General features: G+C 42.3%; 1 protein-coding gene across 1 annotated transcript in view; it reads right to left on the reverse strand.

The window, feature by feature from the left end:
* Positions 1-23,447, reverse strand: part of KLHL29 (kelch like family member 29) — a 298,936-nt gene that overhangs the window by 53,098 nt on the left and 222,391 nt on the right. The window contains exons 5-6 of the mRNA XM_066639833.1: positions 22,563-22,762; positions 15,219-15,478 (exon numbers count right to left, since the gene is read on the reverse strand). Of these exons, the coding sequence (XP_066495930.1) occupies positions 15,219-15,478; positions 22,563-22,762 (460 nt within the window). The remainder of the gene's footprint in view (positions 1-15,218; positions 15,479-22,562; positions 22,763-23,447) is intronic.

A 23,447-nucleotide genomic window follows, 5' to 3' on the forward strand; every position in this document is an offset into this window, starting at 1 on the left:
CGATTTATTGCCCTCCAGAGTGATTTTTCAAAATGGAGAAGAGTCTCACATGAACTACAAAATTCACAGGGATGATAGCATGAAACTTTATAACACCATTCGTCAGATGAATAGTTGGCATCAAGTCATGTTAGCCTTGCCTAGGCTTAAGGTGACATAACAGAATGGACTTATGCAGATAAATCTTGGGGCCAGCTACCATATCTTGCTCAAATAAAGTTGTAACATGACATCTTAATGGCAGCACAGCTGACTAAATATTATATTTATATAAAGGGAGTCTGTTCTCTGGCTGTGACCATAGCAGCATATTAATATGTGCTAACTTGATAGGAAAAGTTTTTGTATTTTTTAAATCAGTGATATCACTAGGGTTTGCATCACCCAGTCTGGGAGGCCACCGCGTCACCCCCATGATGGACCTCCTCCCATACAGTGAGCATGGCAACGCCCTGGGTAGTGGGCAGGGCATTATTGCCCCATCCCCACTGGTTTTTCACTATAACTTTTGATAGAATACAGATATTTCAATGCAGTTTGTTTCATTGCATTCTGCATGAAATTATGCAATAAATGATATATAACATGATGGAATTACACCTAAAAACTGTGATTTTAACTATTTTGGCCAGTAGTGTTGTCACCCTGCTCCGTGTGCATCACATGGTGCGGCCCGCACCCCCTAGCAACACCACTGGCAGCTGGGTTTGTGCATTGACAGACTAGAAATGTCTGCTGCTGCAGATAAGCCTGTGCAAAGGCAGGAGGGTTTGGGGAGGGCGTTGTGGAACGGGATGAGAGGAGGAGGGAATGGGGAGGAGGGCTGATTGGGTCCTGGAAGGGGCAGGTTTTGTGGCAATGGCATCCGCTGAATCCAAATCCCCTTCCTGGACCAGATCCGCCTTCATGGGTCCACACAAACTTGCACCAGTGATATCACTGGCACAGGTCCCAGTTGATCCATGAGGTACCAAGGGCTTACCTGGGGGAAGGGAACAAATGTTTCTTTGCCCTCAGGAGGCCTACATATGCCAAAACTCCCCTGAGGGATTCAGCAGAAACCATGTTGGTATCACTGCATGGGGAGTCAGGAATGATTGGGCTGCAAACTCTCAACCCTGCTGCTTTCATAGGGAAGATGAGGGGGAACCGTCCCTTATTCACCCCAGCATAGCATCTCTTTTTGTGGTATTTGCTGATGACTCTATTCTGTCTTTTGTAAGAGTGCGAGCCCCCGTGTGACAGGGGTGCATATTTTTATTTTGCCACATGAACTATTTTGTGATGGGGGGGGGGCTGAAGAGTGTTATAAAAATATTTGTAATAATCATCCTCTGCAGTGGGGGTGGGTGGTAACAAGGAGAGCTGTACCTAGCCATAAACGGGTTTTCTAGATTGCAGTCTTTTGTTTCCAATATCCGTAATTTTTTGTGCATCTTTCTTTCTTTCACGTTTAAAGGATGCCTGAGCAACAATGATTTGGATCTGCCCAGAGATGCAAACAGTTGTGTGGACATATAGGTAAGCCAAAATATCCATGCAAACAGGTTTTGCATGTGACTATACTGCTTGAATTCTCTTGGATTCTCACAAGCTAGGGCTTTCTATATTACAAACTGATATTCTGAGACAGTCTGCATATTCTGACTACATGCATTATTTGTGAATTTAACATTCCCCATGAGTTACATCATCAAGGTTTCTTCAGCGCTGCCTCCACAATTTCAGTTTTGTTACAACCAGAAATATTCTGAATCTCTTTTACCATCAACTATCTCCTCTACTCCCAAATGATCCCTCGTGGACACATAATGCAACTTATTTTTATTGACAATTTACTGCTCTTGGCTTTACAGCTGGTAGACAGGTTGGTAAACTGCTGATATTGACAGGGGAATTTCCTTATCCCAAATGATTTTTCATATTACTCTAGCATTATTTATGACTGTGGCACTAGTAAAGTACCAATTCTTTTAAGTCATTTTTTTTTGGAGCTGGTGAAGCACATTTTAAGCATTCCTAGAGCAGCAGCTACAACTACCCCACTACTAAAATATGAAATGCACCCAAGGACTTTTGATGCAGCCACCATAAAATTAGTGTGCTGCACTAACTTTTATGAGATTTGGTTGTGCTTTGGCGGCACTAAACCTAAAGACCTATTTGCAAACAGCTGTAGTAAAGAACAATCACAGCAGTTCTTAAAAAAATTCCATAGATTCTTCATAACAATGACAGTGAGGCACTTTAATATGTTAGCCTAGCTGGTTGGCAACCTTCAGTCTCGAAAGACTACAGTATAAGCTGACAGCACCCGGTATTCCCAGACAGTCTCCCATCCAAGTACTAACCAGGCCTGACGCTGCTTAGCTTCTGAGATCAGATGAGATCGGGCATGTGCAGGGTAACAGTTGCTGTTTTAGCCTAGCTGAGCAGAAGCTATTTTTCCATGAGCAACTCCCATGTGGCTGGGGTAGCATTTACACGAACTGGTCAAGCCAGATCCATATGACTCCCCAGATTCAGATCCCCACCCACATGGCTGGCTCATTTAAACAATAAAATAACATATAGCTGGGGCAATGTTTAAAAGGCCCCACTATCGAAAGGGAAAGATTTTAGAACTGTGCAGAATTACATATGGCAGTTTTGGAGTCTAAATCTAAATATAAAAGGTACTTATATGTGATGTTGTTCATGTATCGCTGAATTTAAATAAAATGGCCCTCCAGTAATGGAACATATGTCAGAAATATACCAAATAGAGATGAAAGACAAAGAAGAAGAAATGAAAACAAGTATAAGGACTATGAACAAAGGAAAAGGCTCCTCACTTACTGAATTTATCAAATAACGCTGCTGAGGATTGGAAAAGGCTTAGACAGGACTTAATAGCTGTTTATAATAGCAAGCCAAGCTAATGACATGTCAGGCACACAAAGAGTAGCATTATTCTAAAACCCTGCTAGGACAGAAGGTATCCATGATTTAATTAACTTGAATACTAGAAGACAAGCAAGAAACCAAGTAAGAAACACTAGCAGATGTTTGTAAAATAAAATAAAAATTCTGACAGCACAATCCTATCCATGTCTACTCAGAAGTAAGTCCCATTGAGTTCTCAGTAAGTGTGTATAGGATTGCAGCCTAACTCTGTGCAAATGATCTTTCTGTACAAATGTAGACTGACAAGAAGAGTGGGAACATCAGCCCCAGTCCCTAACGACACCTGCCTTGGAGGTCCCACCTGCACTATAGTCTATATGCATACACTCCAACATACACAGATGCTATATACACAATCCTTATTGTGAATACGCAGCCCGGGAAAATGGAGAGTATCAACCTGAGCTTATGCATGAGGGATGTGTGGGTACAGCAAACATAACCCCATCCTGTCTCTATCCACATACATTTGGTCTATGCAGAGCTATTTTTGACTAGACAATACAAGAGTTAAATAATTTGCCTTTTTTTTTTTTTTTGGTCAAGAAGTAGCAGAAACTTGTAAGGATATCTTACAAGAGCTTAACACTAAAAGAAAGATAACCAGGCATGGAGACTCTGAGAAAGTTCAGGACATGCTTAAGTGTTCTTTATGTGGGGCTCTTTGGGAAAGCAGGCTGATTTGTTTTTGCAAGTCCCTAGAAATATTTTCAGACATTTTGTTCTTAAACCCAGGAAACCATGATGGTTTCTTGATTCCCAAGGGATTGGTTTATTAACACTATTTTCTTGACAGCTGTATTGCTACTATCTGTGAAAAGCCAGCATAATGACAGCATTTCCTGTTGTGGTATTTTGGTAGTGCTAGATTCAGCAAGTCTTTCCAGACTCTTCCTATTCAACCACTATTCCTTTTCATTTTTATTTAACATCTATGAGTGCCATTCTGAAACAGGAGTATAATTGACCTTTTTCAAAAAGCCAAGTGGAGGGGGGGAGGGTGCATTGTGTGCACCAGGGACACGAGGTGTTGGGACAGCAGGTGAGGCTGAACTACCCTACCATAGTCCACAGAAAAGAGCCGTGGCCTCCACTTTGACTGTGCATGTGCTCCCCCGCTTTTTTTCTGTGGACCTGGTGTCCCCACACCCTGGTGTGCACACTGAATAGGGCAATGGAGGAATCATGGCTTCACAAAAGGTGGGATGCTACTGTTATTGGAAATTCTGATGACTTCATGATTGTAAGCAGCAGGGAGAGGCAAAAGGTCAGGAAGTGCACCTTCATAACACGGCGATACTAACCAACATGGAATGACAACATAAAACTGATTACTTGAGGCCTCTTTAAGCCATTTCTGCCTAACGTTGCATATATGCAACAGGGACCAAATGTGTACACCTGTGGGCCAGGCAAAAACGGGTTGAGTGAGTGTGTGGATGGGTTGTTCCTGTAAGTGTTTTGCCTTACATTATACTGCCCTTTTCAAAACACAAGCAAGTCGATTTTCTTCCGCTTTTACCTGTGGTTTTGCCAAGTTCAGTCCTCACAACCCTTTTCAAATCAGCTCTTTATTTCTTTTAATCCACAACAAACTTGACAGACTTGCTTTGGATCTAGGAACCAGATGAATTTTTCAGCTTTCAGTGTTTTATGTTTTAATGCCAGCTAAAAATACCTCACGTGCCACCAGTGAATGATATAAATTAGATTTTTCACATAAATAAGCATTAAAAGGCTCATTTCCAACCCCTGTGGTGGTAGGAGAACTGGAAAAATGTCAACGCAACAGCAAAAAGATCTTAAGGCTTTGATCAAAAAAGTAAATAAAGAAGTTTCTTTTTTCCTCAAAAGTTAAAACCCAGGACACTAAGGCCATAATGCGATACACACTGACCTGGGAGTAAGTCACAATGAACTCAGTAGGCTTATTTCAGAGTAATGTTTTGCAAAACAAGATCTCCCCCGTCTCCTTTCCAGACTGGTTTGGGGGCGACAGAACCACATACACATGCCTAGAAGACCTATAGAGTCTGTGAGAGAGCTCCCCTCCCAGAATCAGTGAGAGAGACTTCCTCCATAACTAAGTACCTTTTCTGACCTGGTTCCAACAACAGGTCCTCCTGCACCTACCTCCATCCCCCAACCCAGTGACAAAGGGCTGTAACCACTCTAGCAGCTGAGAAACCATCACACTTTACAGCAAGGGCTGCTCCTCAGCCTCTGAATTTTGAGTCACCATGGTGACCTAAATTTATCAAGCCCTAATGGGCAATCCAATCCCATCCTCTGCCCTACAGAAATGGCCTCTGTATACTATCCAGGAAAGGAGGCTGCTCATGAACACCTCAGAGTAAGGGAACATTCATTCCCTTGCCTGGAGTAAGTGGCTTGAACCAGCAAAACAGCTGGCAGAAATCCAAGCAACCCCATGTGGGGAAATCAGGTCTTTTAAAGGGGACAGAATACAGCAGAAGCCTCTGCCGCTATTCCTGCGCCCTCCTGAGACTGATCCACCTCTCCCTGCCCTCCCTTGCCCCATTAACCCCCTCCTGCCTCTGTCCTGCCCTCCCTTCAGCCATCCTCAGAGACCTTAACTGCTCCGGTGGGCACAGGTCTCCAACTGGTCCAGCATGCCAGTGCTGGTCTTTCTGCTGGCATCATGCTGTGATGCTGCAACATGCCTTATGGCACATTTGCGACAGCACACATGTATGTCCCACCAGCAGAGACCAGCATAGGATTGTGCTGATAATCAATTACTTGGCTATTTAATGAATTGCTTCCACTTTCTCCTCAAACCTTATGCCCACAGGTGCCATCAAGCTACTATTTAAACAGAGCTTTCTTGGAGTTAAAGAGTTTTATAGAAGGTTCATTAATATTTTGATGGGCAAACCATTTCATTTTATAACTGGACATTTTAAATTTGCACAGTACTGAAAAATAGAACACCAATACTATTGAGCATGTGCACAGAAGCTTGAAGGGGTGATTCTAGTACTGCAGCCTTGTATTAGAGCAGGGATCTCCAAACCCAGGCCTGGGGGCCAGATGTGACCCTTGGTGAGCCTCTATCTGGCCCGTGGCCAGCCTCTGGCACATTTGATCAGCCATAACCGGAGCTGTGTTTATGGGGTGGGGCAATGGGGGTCTTTTAAGGGGGTCTTTTTAATGGGGTGTGCCTTATTTGTGTGGTGTGTGTTGGAACTTAGATGAATGAATGGGCTCAAATTTCCAGGATTTCTCCAAGTACCATCTCTAATGTACTTTAATTTTATATTTAAAATTGTTTTTCCAGCCCTTGACACTGTGCCAGATATTTGATAAGAACATAAGAAGAGCCTGCTGGATCAGGCCAAAGGCCCATCTAGTCCAGCTTCCTGTATCTCACAGTGGCCCACCAAATGCCCCAGGGAGCACACAAGACAACAGCCACAACCTGCGTCCTGGTGCCCTCCCCTGCATCTGGCAATCAGAGGCAGCTTGCCTCTAAAACCAAGAGCTTGTACATACCTACTATGACTTGTAACCCGTAATGAACTTCTCCTCCAGAAATCTGTCCAATCCCCTCTTAAAGGCATCCAGGCAAGATGCCACAACTACTGTACTTCTTGTGGCAAAGAGTTTCACAAATTAATTACATGCTGTGTAAAGAAATATTTTCTTCTGTCTGTCCTAACTCTCCCAACACTCAGCTTTCGTGGATGTCCCCTGGTTCTGGTGTTATGTGAGAGGGAAAAGAGCGTCTCTCTATCCACTCTATCCATCCCCTGCATGATTTTGTATGTCTCAATCATGTCCCCCCTCAGGCACCTCTTTTCTAGACTGAAGAGGCCCAAATGCTGTAGCCTTTCCTCATAGGGAAGGTGCCTCAGCCCAGTAATCATTTCTGTTGCTCTCTTTTGCACCTTTTCCATCTCCACTATATCCTGTTTGGTGATGCGGCCCTTTGGCCAAAAGGTTTGGAGACCCCTATATTAGAGCTTGTACTAAAGCCTTACTGAGACATTTGCTCTCTCTGTATCAAGAAGTCTGTAAATCTTGTGCACTTTCCAAAACAGTTTGAAAGAAACCTGTTTCCATTTCAGGATGACAGTATCTAACCACAAGCCAAAATCCTTTCTTTCCCCCCCAAAGAGATAAGGACTCCAGCTGAGCCTTTCCACAGAAGAAACCTCCATATTTGAATATTAGATATGCCCATACCTAATAAAAGGGTATACATAATAAAATATCTTTGCAGAAAAATAAATAAGAGCTGATTATTTCTTAGTTTAGGAAACAACAAACATTTTCAGAAGGGACTAGCAGGATAAGTTAGCATAATATTAAGGATCACATTGTGGCCAGATCAAAATTTGAAAGCGTAGTTCTACCATATGTATCAAATTAAGTAGTAAAAGATGTCCCTCTCATAAATCAAAGCTAAGCTGGTACAAATGTCCATGCATATAGTACAAAGAACATGGGACTGTCACACCAAACAGGAGCCCCATATTGAGTTCCCCCTCCCCAGTAACATCTCACTTCTTTTTTTCCCTTTATCCAGATGACACTGTGACATGGGTTTCAACACTCCCATTAGCAGCAGTCAATATTGTGAGGGGTGGTGGTGCATACATTGCGATGATACCAGCAAAACATGGCAAGAACCAGTCATTATGATAGGGGAGGGAAGAACAGCACATAGGGCTGCCATTTTGGACTGTAGGCCCTTGTTCTTGAAGAATATAGTTCTGCCTTGAGATAAACTAGCTCCTCCCATTTGTGATCTCAAAACATGATGATATCAGTTCACTCCACAGTATATCAACACAATGAGTGCATTCTGCTTTCCACATCATGACACCTTATTGCACAATCCATTTATGTACACTCAGGCTGCAATCCTATACACCCTTTCCTGGGAGTAAAGCCCCTTTGGACACAATGGTACTTACTTCTGAGCAGACATGCATAGGATTGTGCTCCCAGTCTCTCCGCTATTACAATGAGCTTGTCAAGGGAATAATTATCAGGATTTACATTTCCAAAAAGAAGAAGAGAGAAACAGCAAATTCAGTTCTTCTAGAAGTTCCAGGCAGCTACAGGCCTTCTACTGCTTGTCAAACAATCAAAAGAAATGCCTCTAGTCAATTGTCTGTTTTTGCTGCCACATGAACACTGCCTCACTAGCCAGGAACTGAGCATCTGGGGCTGACTGCTTCCTTTATTTTCAGGGTTTAAAAAAATAGATAAATAAAAATAAAACTGCATTATCAGGAGTGCTCAGAAAATTCCAGAAGTGTTGCCATTTACAGTTAGAATTCAGTTCTGGGACTCTGGGATAAAGTTATTTACAAAGCATTAGCTTAATAAATATTGAGTACTTATTTATTCTTCTACAAGCAGATTGATGACCTTTGCAAAGAACCCAGGCAAGTTGCTTTTCCAGGCAAGTCTCAGCTGGAGTGTTATACAACACTTTAGGTCCCTCTTAAAATAGTCCAATGCAATTCTCACAAATAGGACCTTCAAGACACGGGTCAAATATAAAACCCATGAACAAAAATGAGCCAATACGGGCTACTGTTTGTGGGTTAGTGCACACATCACGGCTCACATGGGTTGGCTATCTCCATGTGAGTATCATTCATGAGAATGTCTACTTTCAATAGAAATCTACATCCCATATCAACACTTCTGCTGAAAACCTCCCTATATATGCTACAGAATTCCAATCTTTTGCAGATACTGTAATTCAAGATCATGCTGAAAAGTGGCCAGACTTGCTGGGCTTCACCAATGCCTCAGGTGCACCCAAAACACACCCAATACTTTCCTGCAGGTGTACACATTTGGAGTCTACTGGCAGTGGTGGACACGCTGTTTGTCCGTCACTACTGACCTTCTGTCAAGGTACACCAGGGTTCTCCAGAACACTGTCTGGAAAATGGCAGAGTAAAACACTCAGATGATTATTCTCTTCACCACTGCAAATGGTTGATGATGCTTACCAGTTAGCATGGTAAGCTGCTGAATACAAACAGCATGCCACAGGCAGCCAACTGCTACATGGCATTCTTTAACACAGGTAGATCAAGACCTTTAACACAGGTAGATAACTTAAACAAAGTGCCCCCAGAGTGTAAAGCAACACCTCCTATAAAGCTGTGGATATGCTCTTGGAAAACACAGTGCTGTGTGAAACAGTGCTATAGGCAGGAATCATAATATTGCTCACCTGAGTTTTTTACCCAGTAATTAGTGAGGATGCTGGCTATGTCCAAGAAAGGCAGAAACCCCAACAACCATCCAACATGTTTCACAGCTTCCATTTCAAATCTGATCCACCACCCACACTCCCATGAACTGCAGGAACTTTATACATTAATTTATAAACAACCAATAAAAATGCAGTGAAGGCAATAAATGCCAAGCATGCAACAAAACTATGCTCTATAATTTCTATATAACCAAAAAATGTTGAAGATTCCTTTTCATGATAGGCCAGAATGGCAGGTGACCATTGGCAGAATTGGCAGAATGACCCAAAGGATCACCTCTATGGAGAACTCGTGCAAGGAAAGCGCCCTACAGGTAGACCACAGCTGCGATACAAGGACATCTGCAAGAGGGATCTGAAGGCCTTAGGGATGGACCTCAACAAGTGGGAAACCCTGGCCTCTGAGCGGCCCGCTTGGAGGCAGGCTGTGCAGCATGGCCTTTCCCAGTTTGAAGAGACACTTTGCCAACAGTCTGAGGCTAAGAGGCAAAGAAGGAAGGCCCATAGCCAGGGAGACAGACCAGGGACAGACTGCACTTGCTCCTGGTGTGGAAGGGATTGTCACTCCCGGATTGGCCTTTTCAGCCACACTAGACACTGTTCCAGAACCACCTTTCAGAGCGCGATACCATAGTCTTTCGAGACTGAAGGTTGCCAATACAATACAAGAATGGCAGGTGTCATTCTTCTGCAAGAGACTGAGATTCTTTTGAGGGGTACTGAATTCAGAGTTCAAAGAGAGCGTCCAGAGTTGTCTGGCAAATTTCGATGTCAGACACTGTATCATCTTTTCTACCCACAAGGAAGTGTCACTCATATATTCACAGATACATTTTTTAGCAAACATGTTCAAGCCTGTTGCTTGACTTTATATACACCCCTGGAGTAATCTCTTCCCAAGTTCCCAAATGTAAAGATGCCATTATGAAATTTTAAAGGCATGGTTCTCAGGGAAGCAGTCTGAAAAGGAACATCTTCTATGTTTCAAAAATAAGCATCTGTGTGACTAGGAAGCCTATTATAAGCCAGCAGGATACAGAGAAGTGAAGGGGGGAAAAGTTAGGGCAGTCACCCTTGAAAAGTGATTTATCTGCAGCACATGAAAGCAAACAGCTCCCCATATTTTTAACATCAGTTTAATGGCACAACACTCCTTTTTGCAGAAGCACAAAAATTAAAAGCCCCAAATTTTTTTAAAAAAAGAAGAAACAAAAATATATGAAACCAAACACATGGGCAAAACAAAGATGCTATTGTAAACTTAAGCAAGCACATCAGAAGCAGGAGAATGAGAAGCTATACTGAAAAACAGCCAACATGAAAATGGTTACAGTAGCAGCGACAAAGGGAAGATAAGCAAAAGCCACTTCTTAACATTTAAATTTATAAAATCACCACAGCAGGAGGAAACTGGCAGTCTTGAAAATATAACACAGCCTGCGCAATGGGCTGCAACCTAAAATTACTCCTGCGCATAAAAGGTTTATTCTACAAGAATTCTTTGTGCTACCAAAAGGATCATAATCAGAAAGGGCCATGTCTTCCATACGGGATGTCTCATGAAATCTGAGTAAACTTTCACCAGTATGTATGTAGTCCATTAAATTCAATAGAAGTCTCTTAAACAAATTTTTGTCTGGCCTGCAGGTGCACACATTTGGACACTGTTGCTTATATGCTATGTTGGGCAAAAATGGCTTAAGTGTGTCATGTGCTCCTTGATGCATCAAAAGTGGGATGAACTATGATGTGACTCCTTGACACATCAGCATTTCCACAGCTCCCCAAGTGAAGGTAATGCTGCTACAGAAAGGAGGTGCATTGTTGAGCCCCTCCCACATGACATGGGCTTCCAATGGGGCATGAAAGACATGTCCTTTCACTTTGTTGATGGAACTGTGGATTAGATTGTGCATGAATGTGTGCTGCGGGGCGGGGGGGGGGAGGAATCATGATCTAAAAGAAAAAAACAGCTACTCAGCACAGGGTTCTATTTTTGGAAAACTTGTTTTGGCAACAGATATGGCACCAATTCTAAAACACTTGCTTGTGAATCTGCATGCAGACCTGAAAACAGAAACCAAAAGGAGGACCAGCACAGAATGGCTGAGTCACCTTGCAGATGCCCATCAGCGGCTCTAAGAAATATCTAATAAATATAATGAAGTTAAAGGCTTATCCTTATGTCTTATTATCAGGGATTAAAATCCTCCTTTTTTTGCCTGGGTCATCACCAGGTCTGAAATGGCAGGATTAAAAGGTTTCAGCTAAACCTGGTTTATGAAAACATAAGTATTCTGGGCATCAGGGGGCTTCGAAATATAGTTCCTCTGGACATTGACAAACCCAGTCAGCTCACAGCTATTAGATCAGGGGCCATTATAATTTTCAGGCCAACACTGTGCTGTTTAGTTTCAGTAAGTCATTACACAAAAAGAAAATGGAATAGGAAATTGGAGGTGGAAGCAAGGGGGAAAAACCACAGGAACAATCAAGCAAGCACTGGGAGGCCACCGAATGTGTCCAGTAACTGCACATGGTTCTTCCTTGCTTCCCCCCCCCTTCAGATTAAAGTTTATTGAACTCAGCCAGCATCAAGCCAAGTGGCTTGGTGTAACTGCCTACACAGCCCTCCATGAATACTACTAAGGGGCAATTCTGGGAGTGGCGGATTAACACTTGAGGTGGTAGCAGTTCCCCAACCTGGCCCACTGGTTGATTTGGTTGCTAGGCATATGCTTCAGCACATCAGAGTACTCACTCTCAAACTGCTCCATGAGTGGTCATCCTAGACTTCTCAAGTGCATATAGATTCTGCTAAGGTACTTTCCCTACAAATTCAGTTTCTCATCTCATTCTTCTTGTTTGAGAGTATTGCTCAGAATATTTACATTTTGTATACTCATGACTCATGCCGATATATAACCCGAAATTACCAATCTCCCTCAGAGCAATGACTCATTGGGAGATGACACTATAAGATGAAGTGATGCTTTGATGTCCTAGGGCGACCTCACATAAGTGGGGCAAAAGCAACTTTCACAAAAATAAGCCTTTGGGAATTAAATTATAATTAGCAGTTGTCCTTACGTTAACTCTCACTTTGTTTTTTAGAAGAGACATCAATATTATTCCATGAAACAGATTCCCTAATTCAGGGTGGAGACAAAAAGAATCCCCCTGCATTAATTCTGTTCATTGCACAGGGTCAATATTCAATCAGCCATCTGCACCAGTACAGACAAAATTGTTAAGGAACTATAAAGTTTCAAAAGTACAGGAATAAGTGTTCTGATAATGTGAAATTTCTAGCTCTAAAATTTTCCACCCCCTAACTCATTCCAACTAATCAACCACATTTCCCTTCCACCATGATCTTAACAACAACAACAACAACAACAAAAGGTATTTGTATAGCACTTTCCAAGTGTTTCACCTGATTACATCGAGATCATGTAATGGGCAGATAATGGGCAGGAGGTCTGGTCTAGAGGGTTGAGCCTCCATTTGCCTGAAGATATCATCCAAAGGTCGCCAGTTCGAGGCCACCGGCACCGTGCGACCTTGAAGTAGCTGACAAGCTGAGTCGAGCTATTCCATCTGCTCTGAGCGTGGGATGATGGAGGCCAGAATGTGCGACCAGATCAAGAAAGAAACACCTGAATGTTTCTTGAAAGATAGAAACCTTCTTTCAAATTCTAAAAATCCCTACTGGGGTTTAAATTGCCTGCCCATGTAAACCGCCTTGAATAAAGTCTAAGGAGAAATCTGAGGACCAAGAAAGGCGGTATAGAAATACCTGTATTATTATTATAATATGTTACAACAGCCCTGAAAGGCAAGTATCAATCTCTCCACATAGCAGCTGGGAGCTGAGACAGAAGAGACATGGCTAGCCTAAGGTCTCACAAGGAGTTCCTGGCAAAGGTGAGGTTCAAACTGATGGAGACCTGATTTGTACCTCAGGGCCCAATCCTATACAGTGTGCACTGGCTCACCATCGGCGCGCACTGTTGAAAATGTGCCATAAGGCACGTTTGTGAGCCCTAGTGCCAGTGCTAGCCCAGCACTGAGCTAGCACCGGGAGAGCAATGAAGCTCTGCTGCTTGGCGGTCGTGCAGACCGCCAGGCAGGGGAGAGGTATGCAGGGGTGTGGGAGAGGTGGGGAGGAGGTGTTCCAGGATGGGGGGAGGTGGGGAGGATGCTTGCTGAGGGGAGAGAGCAGGGTGGAAGGGAGGCGGGACCACTGGAGCTTCGCTCCATCAGATCTTGAACCTCTGTTTCAGGCCGCTGGCCCGACACAGAGGCTCGAATTCTACACTAACCCTTGGGTCAACGTAGAATTGAGTACCCCATTGCGGGGCTACTCAGCTTATCAGGGGGAAGGGGACAAAAGTCACCTTGCAGGATACAGCGGCAGCCATTTTTGGTGCCACTGAAGCCCTGGGAGTGTAGGATTTGGCTGCCCATCTCTTATAACAGTCCTACACATGTCTACTCAGAAGCAAGCCTCACTGTGAAGCCTCACAACGGGACATACTCCCTAGTAAGGGTGTATAGAATTGAAATCTTAGTCACTACAACACACTTGCTCTTCACATACAACATTGCTTTCCACTGTCCTCACCAAAACTACACATCTAGCATGCATGTTCCCCAACTGAACAGTAATCTGTAATCAGTCCAGAACTGATGTGACACACTGTGTACAGACTTCTTGTATGTACTAAATTCAAACCTAATTCTAAAACTCACTTATAAATGGTGTCCGTCTGGGTGGTTCACAAATTCTCAATGGAAATTAACAAACACTGTAGATTATAATTAAAAGTTAAACATTTACTAGTATCCTTGGGGAAATGGCTGTTGCAGCCATTCTTATAGGCAACTCTGATAGCCTGGGCTGAATCAGAAAAATTCAGTCACACTGTCATTGCACTGTGCACTCAGGAAACATGAAAAATAGATGTCCAAACATTTCCCTTTCAAATGCTGAACAATTTAAGAGAGTATAATTTCATGCCTTTCATTTGGGAGTCGTACCAAGAACTGCAGGAGCAGCATCCCAAACAAATGCGGAGGTTGCTTGATCACCAAGTCAATTCTTATGCCTTGGGTCGATAGCGTGTGAAGTTAGCTCACTACAAATCTTAATCAGCTCGAGCAACTGGCAAATTTACGTGCTACTGTTGTAATTCTTTTAGCCCAAGGACAACATTTTACTACTGCTGCTCTCAAAACCAGGTAGTATTTATAACCCTTATCGGAATCCCTTATCGCAGTTAAGGTCAACTGCACAGCACAGTAACTGTCCAGAGAAGCTACCCCAATAAATATTTACTGGCATCTGTACAGCCGGAACAGACATAGTGTAGCTACCTTCAGTATGCCAAATCTATAAAGCAGCCATGTTAGAGTCGAGAGCAGCAATTTCCAACCACTGTGTGCCACCGGTGTACCATGAATGGTCTGCGGGTGTGCTGCAGGAGTTTGGGGGAGAGTCACAATATTAGTACGGCCACTGGGGGATGTGAGCTCCTGGGTTGCAGTGTGGTGTCAATTGTCCAAAAACCAATTGCGTGCCTTGTCAATTTTAGCACCTTCTTGGTGTGCAGTGAGATGTAAAAGGTTGAAAACCGCTGCTCTGGAGCTTCACTGAAGATTTTGCTATTCCTAACACCATATCCCAATTTTTGAAGGCACAAATGGCACCTAATCACAGAATCCTTCAAGAGCTATCTTTGACCAACCTATTTTTTAGCAAGATACATGGAACAAATGCAGACTTTTAAATTCGAAGAAGGCACGGAGATCAGATGGTAAAGTTATAGAAAATTTCTGCATAGCCTGGATTTTCTTTTTTCTACTTTACATCCTTTTTGCTTTTGTATTTAGGGGAAGGTGGTTTAGATTAAAAATGGCACAGAACAGCATTTCATTTTAAAGCGCTATTTACTGAAGTGGAAAAAAGACCAAGCATCTAAGAGGATTTTTCCCCCCTTACCCGAGTTCTGATTGCAGCATCTTTTTTAATCCACTTTATCACCGTTTCATACACCAGCTCTTCTGTTTTTGTGTTCAGACTGTCATTGGACATGTAGGAAATGAAGTCGTCCTTTGAGATATTAAGAATCTCTTCTTGATTTGCCACCTCTGGAAAAATCTGCAAGGCATAGGCCTTCGCCATGTTGTACAGCTCACTGCACTGCATTGCTTCAGCCATGGCTAATATTCCTAAGCAATTGCTAGCAGTCAATTGTTTTTCTGAAAGGAATATATGAAACACAAAAGAGAGGAAAGGTTAAAAATCCAGGTCATCTATTTACCTGAAGCATTTTCATGTCACAATTCACTTGCTTAGCTATATTGGTCTTTTTTTTTTTTTTTTTTAACTAAACCTGTTGAAGACACAGCCTGCATCATTCTCCTTCCTGGTTTTGGTGGTGACTCACTGTCATCTACAACCTGAAAGGAGACTTGGATATAAAGGAGCCCATCTTAAATCTCAAATGTGGACAACATTACCTTAGACTCCTCAAAATATACATAAAGGGAAAACTAAGTACAAATCCAGAAACTAGCACAAGGCTGCTTTGACCATGTTTAAGTATATAACAATATGGTTATTAAGGAGGGACATGAGAATAAAGAAAGTGGAGTGGGGAGTTAAAAAAAGATGTGAGTGCATTTCTCCTGTGTCTTCTGCTCAAGCTCATCACTAGTGTAGCAAGTAGGGGGTGGGAAGTGGTCTGCTCACTGAGCTTCGCTGTTGGAGCTGCAGAACAATATTAAAGAGAGTGCCTTGGGCTGAGTAGGGTAAGGCTTGGAAGGGCTGAAGATTGCCTGACCTCCTTCAGCTGTGCTGCTTTCTGTTCTCGTGAGCTATGTGAGAATACAAAGAAGCGACTTGGTCTAGCTCAGCGTAACTGCTGTAGAACTCGGAGCAAAGAAGTGGCTGCTCTGAGCTGCAGCTTGCAAACCAGAAGTAATCAGAACTTCAGGCTGAGTCTGGCTAGCTGAGTCTTTAGCCCTTCAGACACAACGCGACTTGGCCTGCGGTGGCAATTATTTCCAGCTTGGGAACCACAGGTCAGAGTGGCTGCTGCTTCTGAGTTTTGCAGTGGCCAGGCCACCGTAGAACTCAGAGCGGAGAAGAAATGGCCACAACGAGCTACAGTCTGCAAGCTGGAAGTAATTGGGGGTGACGCCGCAAATCATTGCCTTGGGTCGAAGATGAGGTAAGCCGCTGCCAATATGCATTAGACTGTATTTATTTATTTTTATAATTTGTATTCTGCCTTTTGTAAAAAGTCTCCAAGGTGGCTAACAACATAATAAAAAGAAAATCAAAATTGTATCAGGCAAGATCCAACTCAAGTAATAATACATCACAGGCCTAATATATACAGGAAAGGACCAATCTGAACCTTCTGCATGAAGCAGTTCCAGAGCCTGGAGACTACCGATGAAAAAAGCCTTGACCGGTGTGAACGTCAGTAGAGGGTCAGCAAGTAATGACAAGCTGAGTACAGTCCCTCTTGAAGATCTCAATAAGGGGTAGAAACAGAAGGAGGCAGTCTTTTGTGTAAATAGGTCCCAACTGTTTAGCGCTCTAAAGGTAATGGCCAGAATTTGAACTGAACCCATAAACAGGAAGAGAGCTAGTGCTGTCAAGTTAGATTGGAGTAACATGCTCCAGCTAAGAGGCTCTGCATCACTGATCTGCATTCTAAAACAGCTGAAGGTTCCAAATGCTTTTCAAGGGAACTCCCACAAAGAGCCTGTTGAAATAATCCAAGTGATATAACCAGCACAAGGGTGACTGGTCTGGTTTGCTTTCGCAAGGCAGGGGCACAGCTGGTGTGCAAGTTGAAGCTATTCTAGGAAGAATGGGCTAAGCCCCTCTTCACAAATCAACTCTCCTGACCACAAGCATCTCCTTCTTTATAGGCATGTGACAATTCTATGGGAGCACCACCCCCCCAAAAAGTGCAAAATGTGGTGGTAGGTCTAATTTCCTGATAATCTCAGCTTCCATTTAGAAAAAAGAGCACATTTCTAACCTTTATGGCTGTCTGTGAAGCTATGATCTCAAAAGTCGGGGGTGGTAATCTCAAAAGTCAGGGCTGGAGCTTTGGTTTGAGCATTTCTGAAATGGAAAGTGATCTTTCCAAGTTGTCCAAAGCCACCATGGCCATCACAGTAAGTGTAATCACACAAAGCACCGGCTATAGCGATGAGGATTTCTGTTAAAATTATGCTGCATACTTTCAAAGAAAATAACACAAGCAGTGCTTCCTCTTTTTGGGGACAGAAAGATCTGCAACTTCTGTGGCCTTATGGCAACAGAGAACTATGCTGAATGCTCCACCAGGCAAATCACCACCATCTCCACTGAAGGGAAAAAGAGCAGATCAAATGCCTAAAGAAGGTTTGGGGATTGGATGTTCCTACTTGGCCTGCCAATGCTAATAATAGAATGTCTGATTAAGATTCAAGACCAAACATCTCGAAGTAAAAAGGGAGTAAGCAAGACATACCAGTCAGACTAGCAGTAAATAGTGTGCAGAAACTATTATCAACTTGCTCAGAAATGGGCTGGGCACCAATGTATAGTACATGCTCTGCATAGAAGCAAATTGTACTTTGCTTGGCAAGTTTCTTTTTGTGTAAGCATGTTTAATTGCACCACTCACAGGAACTGGCTGCAGCAGGGACTTCAGGCATAAGTAACCTGCTAGTCCTCATGATTACAAAGAAAAGATGAAAGGCAAACCTTAGAAAAGGTCATGGAAACAAAACTGGAACCTGAACAAGCCTTCTGATAAGTAGATCATACTCTCCTGCCCTTCTCTTCCAAACAATTAAAGTGCTGGTGCAGATGTTGCAACCTCTTAACTATGGGATCAACTATAGGATGGTACAATGCTCCGAGGTAATTTTCTCCCCATCAAAAAGGTGGCATGTATTTATTAATCAATGCTGTCTGCACCAATTAACATTCAGATGGTATTTCCACACCCACACTCCCTGATGCCAGCTTTCAATGTTCTTAGAATTTAAGTTTGCATGGGAAAGCTAACCTCATATGCTGGAGAATCCTGCTTCTACTTTTTCCCCTAAGAGTCTGATTTTTGCAAATAAAAGAAAAAATAATTAAAGTTCTCAAAATGTTATAGGAAAAAGAAGAACAGTTTCGAACATCCTACACAATTTCTAGGATTGTGATTTCTTACAACCATACGAGGGTGAGTACAAGATGAAAAAGACTGAATACATAAGAAAAATAAATCATGGGGCCAATTTGCTTCTGTGAGATATCAAGAGAAACAAACCAGTTCTTCCATTGGTAGTTCTGAGAGGAACACTGTAAATAGTGTTTTGGAGCTAGATTTGTAGCTTATTGCAATACAAAAATGAAAAATGAGGCAAACTGAAATGCTTTTTCTTAAACTTTTAATATAGCAAGCATTCCACTATATCTATATATTACTCAATTCAGTAAGAGCTATAAATAAAAATAAGCAATTATGTTTTATGAATTCTCTAAATGAGAATACAAAACTCCAGTTTCTCATATATAATGAAACTTACAGCCAACTCTCCCTATTTCGGAACCATAACATGGTTCATTGAATTCAAATATTAAGTAGTGGGAAAGGAAAATCTCACATTGATTTAGTGGAAATAAATGTATTTTGTTATAGTGGCTGAATCTTTGGATATAATGTGCATGGATTTTTCTATGGATCATTTTAAAACCCATAAAATCTATTAATTTAAAACACACTGGAGGATAGCTATTAAAGGATATCTGCACCAGCACAGCAAGTGTCACACAGTATTCAGCTTTGGAATAGATGTGTGCAGTTTGGACTAAGGGGAAGAGGAAGGGTGTTCTGCCTTGGTCTTTCTCATTCTGCAACTCTCCATCACATCAGAAACTGAATGCCTGCCTTATGGGGTGATGCGCCAGCTCATGAGGCGAGGAAATGTGAAAACGTTCACTTTGAAGTGGTGGAGATGCAGGAGAAAAATGAAGTGCGAGTGCTATGCCACTGGCAATTTCATAAAAGATTCCAATGACCTGTCTCATAATGCAAACTCGTTCAGATCAGAACACCTGGTTTGCATGTGAAGAGAGCATCATGCCCTTGACAAGTAGAGAAAGGGGCGCGTGTGTGTTGTGTGTGTGTGTGTTTTGTTAAAAACACATAAAAACACAAAACACCACATTTTGGTGTTTAAAATATTTTCCAGAAACTAAAATACATTACTTTTCTAGTTAGAAATAACACTGTGGCTGCATCTGCTAACACTATATCACCAACCTAGTACATGTTTAAAATGAATAAAAATGAGAACTTGGAATAAAAACACATAACACTGCTTTCTGCCTTTCAAATCATGAAATCTGTGAAAAAGTAAAACCATTTGCAAACACCCCTGCTGATGAGTTTGAGTGCTTAGGCTTCTCTCCCTATACCTCTGGTTTCTTGAGAAAGAAGCCCTATGGCATAAATTTTCTAGGGGACTTGATGTTCTAGGGCAGCAGTCTCCAAACTGTGGATCGCTGTGTTTGGAAAAACCACCCCCATGCAGCGCAGGGCTTTCTGTTCTGTGCTGCAGCATTCTTTTATTTTGTCTGATCTTCCGCCAGCCCCACGCCAGTCAGCCATGCCTCCCTAGGAAACTGGAGCACAGAGGTGTTTGTGACAACAGCAGATGGAAGTGGCTGGCTGGCACAAGGCTGGGGGAAGATTGGGCATGATGAAATAAGGCTGCAGCATGAAGTGAAAATGTCATCAGGTGAGCAAGGGACCCAACATTTGGAATTCGGGTAGGGGAAAAAGATGTGTTAAATAGCTCAAATTGTTGATCCCAGTTTCAAATTAAGCTGGGAGGAACATCTTAAATTGCTACTGGCAATTCCTTGTCTTTCCTGCAATGTCTCTGCCCGGTCCAAAGGATAATTCTCAGATTTTTTATCTTCTTGAGGATCTCATCCTCTGAACTCCTTCTAAGCTCTAGAGCAGGGATGTCCAAACTTTTTGGCAGGAGGGCCACATCATCTCTCTGACACTGTCGGGGGCCGGGGAAAAAAAGAATTAATTTACATTTAAAATTTGAATAAATTTACATAAATGAATATATTAGAGATGGAACTTATATTAATGAATGAAGGTCTTGAAATAGCTCAAGGTCTATAAAAGGCCTTGCACAAAGCAAGGCCAGCCTTTCCTTTGCTGTTACTGCTACATCACAGATGTGAAACAGAGAGCAGTGGAGGGAGCCCTCATCCCACAGCTCAAGCGAGAGGTCAAACAGTTGGCTGTCATGCTGAGAGCAGTTGCATCAGGCCAGCGCAGGCTCCAGCAAGTCTCCGGAGGGCCAGAGGCTCATTGGAGACTGGAGGTTCCCTAATTAGGAGTCTTCAAGGAACGCAAGTGGCCCCAGGGCCGGGGTTTGGGCACCCCTGCTCTAGAGCAAGAAAGGCTGAAACAAGGTTAAAGGAGCTGTCTTGCCATAGAAATCATCTGCTCACCAGGACCAGGGGGCTCTGTGGGAGCATGACTAGCCAGCTACAAGAACTCTAATTAAGATATGGAAGCTGGGGTTTCCTAGGTAACTAAGAAGCCGCTCCTCTTTGTGGGAAAGCTGCCCAGCTTGGTTATGGAAACCATACTTGAGCCACTTATAAAATATATATATATATATATATATATATATATATATATATATATATATATATATATATACACACACACACACACACACACACACATTCTGTAAGGGTATAATCAGGACTGAATGACCCTGTGCTAAAAACACAACAGAAACCTATACCAATTTTTAAAAAATCATGACCATGAAAAGCTGAATTATCCAACTTGCAAACAATTTTGACGTGTTCTGTTGCATCATTGATTCTTTCAGAGATAACGGTGTTCATTTGTAGCAGTAAATACTACAAAGACTAACAAAGTCTAAAATTGGGTTAGTGTTCATTTAAACCACGGGTTCCTAGCCCACTGTCTGTGGAGCAGAGGTGGTCCACATGACCCTGAGAAGTGGTCCGTGAGGAACAAAAATAGCCTTTGATCACTTTCAGCATCTTGCTTAGTGAGCACTCCCTCATACATAACCAGAGAGGGTGTAGAATGGAGCCTGTAGCCGGCTCTGAAGTGTTGGCTGTGGGCGGTCCATTCTCCATCTGCTCTGGTGGTCCGTGGGGAGCACAAAGCTTGGAAGACTCTTCCCTATAGACCAACAGAGAGGAGAACGGACTGCCCGCACCCACAGCTTGCAACAAAAGCAGCAACTCCCAAATATATATTAAAAAATATAATGCATCTCAAATTATTACAAATTTAATTGTATTTGCGGGGAGTGGGGGCTGCATGTGGTTCATGACGATTCCAATTTTTGCATCAGTAGTCTGCTGGCTCCTAAAGGTTGGGAACCACTGATTTAAACTAATAAAGTTATTTCAGCATAAGCTTTGGAGGACTAGAATCCACTTCATCAGATGCATGAAGTACAGGTTTGCACCACTTAACAATAGGGATAAGTTCTTCAATCTCCACTGTTATGCAATTAGGTTGTTAAGTGAACATTCAGGTCAGTCTGGTGCCTTTGTGGTGTAAACAGACACTCCCTGTCAGACACTAGCTGGCTGCACAGGCTACAGGAAATAGATTGCCTCTTCTTTGAATTCAGAGCCTTTTTGTTGTGTAAACAGACACTCTGCTAAAGGCTATGGAAATACTGACTGACTCATTAAGAACTTCTTTGCTATGTTTTGACCACCTTCTTATATGCAGCCTGTTGTTAAGTGGAAGGTTGTTAAGTGGTAGATGCCTGTATCTGCATGAAGTACCATTTATTCCATCCTCTATCCAGCTTCTGCTACCTGTGTGATGGACAACTCCCTTGGACCACTGGAATTCTTATTCATCTGAGCCTTCTGAGTAGTAAGATTTTACCGAGCATAGCCCGTATTCATATAATTATGATAATGACTAGAAGGCTGTGTTTTGAAGCAGAAATTGTCAAGGAGTGGAGCAGAGTTCTGTGCTCAATGTCTCATTTTGTGGGAGTTCTGCTTTCTGCAGACTTGGGGCATCTATTCAGCCCTTAATACTAATACATATTTCACTGAAGTCAGTTGCAAGGATCAAATGGATTTTAATACAGCTGCACTGCTCCCTACGTACAGCTAAAAACAAATGGTGTTCTGCTGTATTATGGATGGTATTCAGTCAAAAACTCTGTGGCAGAGCCACTAAAAGGAGGAAAGTTTATAAGGTTCAGATGCAGACCTGAGAGAAACAGTATGAAGGCTTACCTAGAAATGACACACAGACTTTGCAGAAAGTATGAAACTGGAACTTGCTGGCAGCCTCCAGAAGGGTTTTCGCGTTGGCAGAGTCTATTACTAAGGAACCTGTATAAACAAACTCCAGCAGTAATTCCAGGACATCCGCTGTGAGATTTGATAATTCCAACTCCAGCTTCTCACCACTTCTGCTACTGTCCCGAGGTGACCTAGCAATAGCAGACAATGAAATTCTTACAGGACATTAACCATTTTCCAATGGGCGTCAGTTACTGATGGCTAGAAAATCTCATTACAGCTCACTGAACATAGTGTTTTTTTTTTGTTTTGTTTTAAGAATTGAAAATACTGTATCTTAAAAAATAAATGAACTTAAAAAGACTTTATTACTGGATCTGAAAGAGAAGAGTTTCCAGACACAAAAAAACAGTTTATTGCTACTCTGCATAGTCATGCAAAAAAAATGCAAACCAAATTTTAAAAAAATTAAGAAGAAGAATGAGCCAACATTAATGAATATATGGAATAGGATTAACTTTCAAAGGGAAGCAATACATTTTTAAGTCCCATGTTTCTTCTACTCTGGATAGTGAGACCAAGTAAGGGAAAATAAATCTTCTGCTTTTCAAAAGAAAAGGTCATCTGTTTTTTTCATGACTGCATCTTTCATATAGTACAAGGAATCATATTGTAAATGTATTCAAGGATACATTTACAGAGCTTTTATATTGGCCAAACTAATAGGGGAACTGTGCTTAAATGGCCCTTAGCTTGATATTCTTATGAATGCAGCCAATAACCAAGAGAACACCTGCCATTTTTGTGTATATATTTGGTTGTCTTAAAATATATTGTTCCCTTTTAGGCACTAAAAAAAAAACAAACTAGGAAGAA

Source organism: Tiliqua scincoides, chromosome 1 (assembly GCF_035046505.1).
Source record: "Tiliqua scincoides isolate rTilSci1 chromosome 1, rTilSci1.hap2, whole genome shotgun sequence".
NCBI classification, from domain to species: domain Eukaryota; kingdom Metazoa; phylum Chordata; class Lepidosauria; order Squamata; family Scincidae; genus Tiliqua; species Tiliqua scincoides.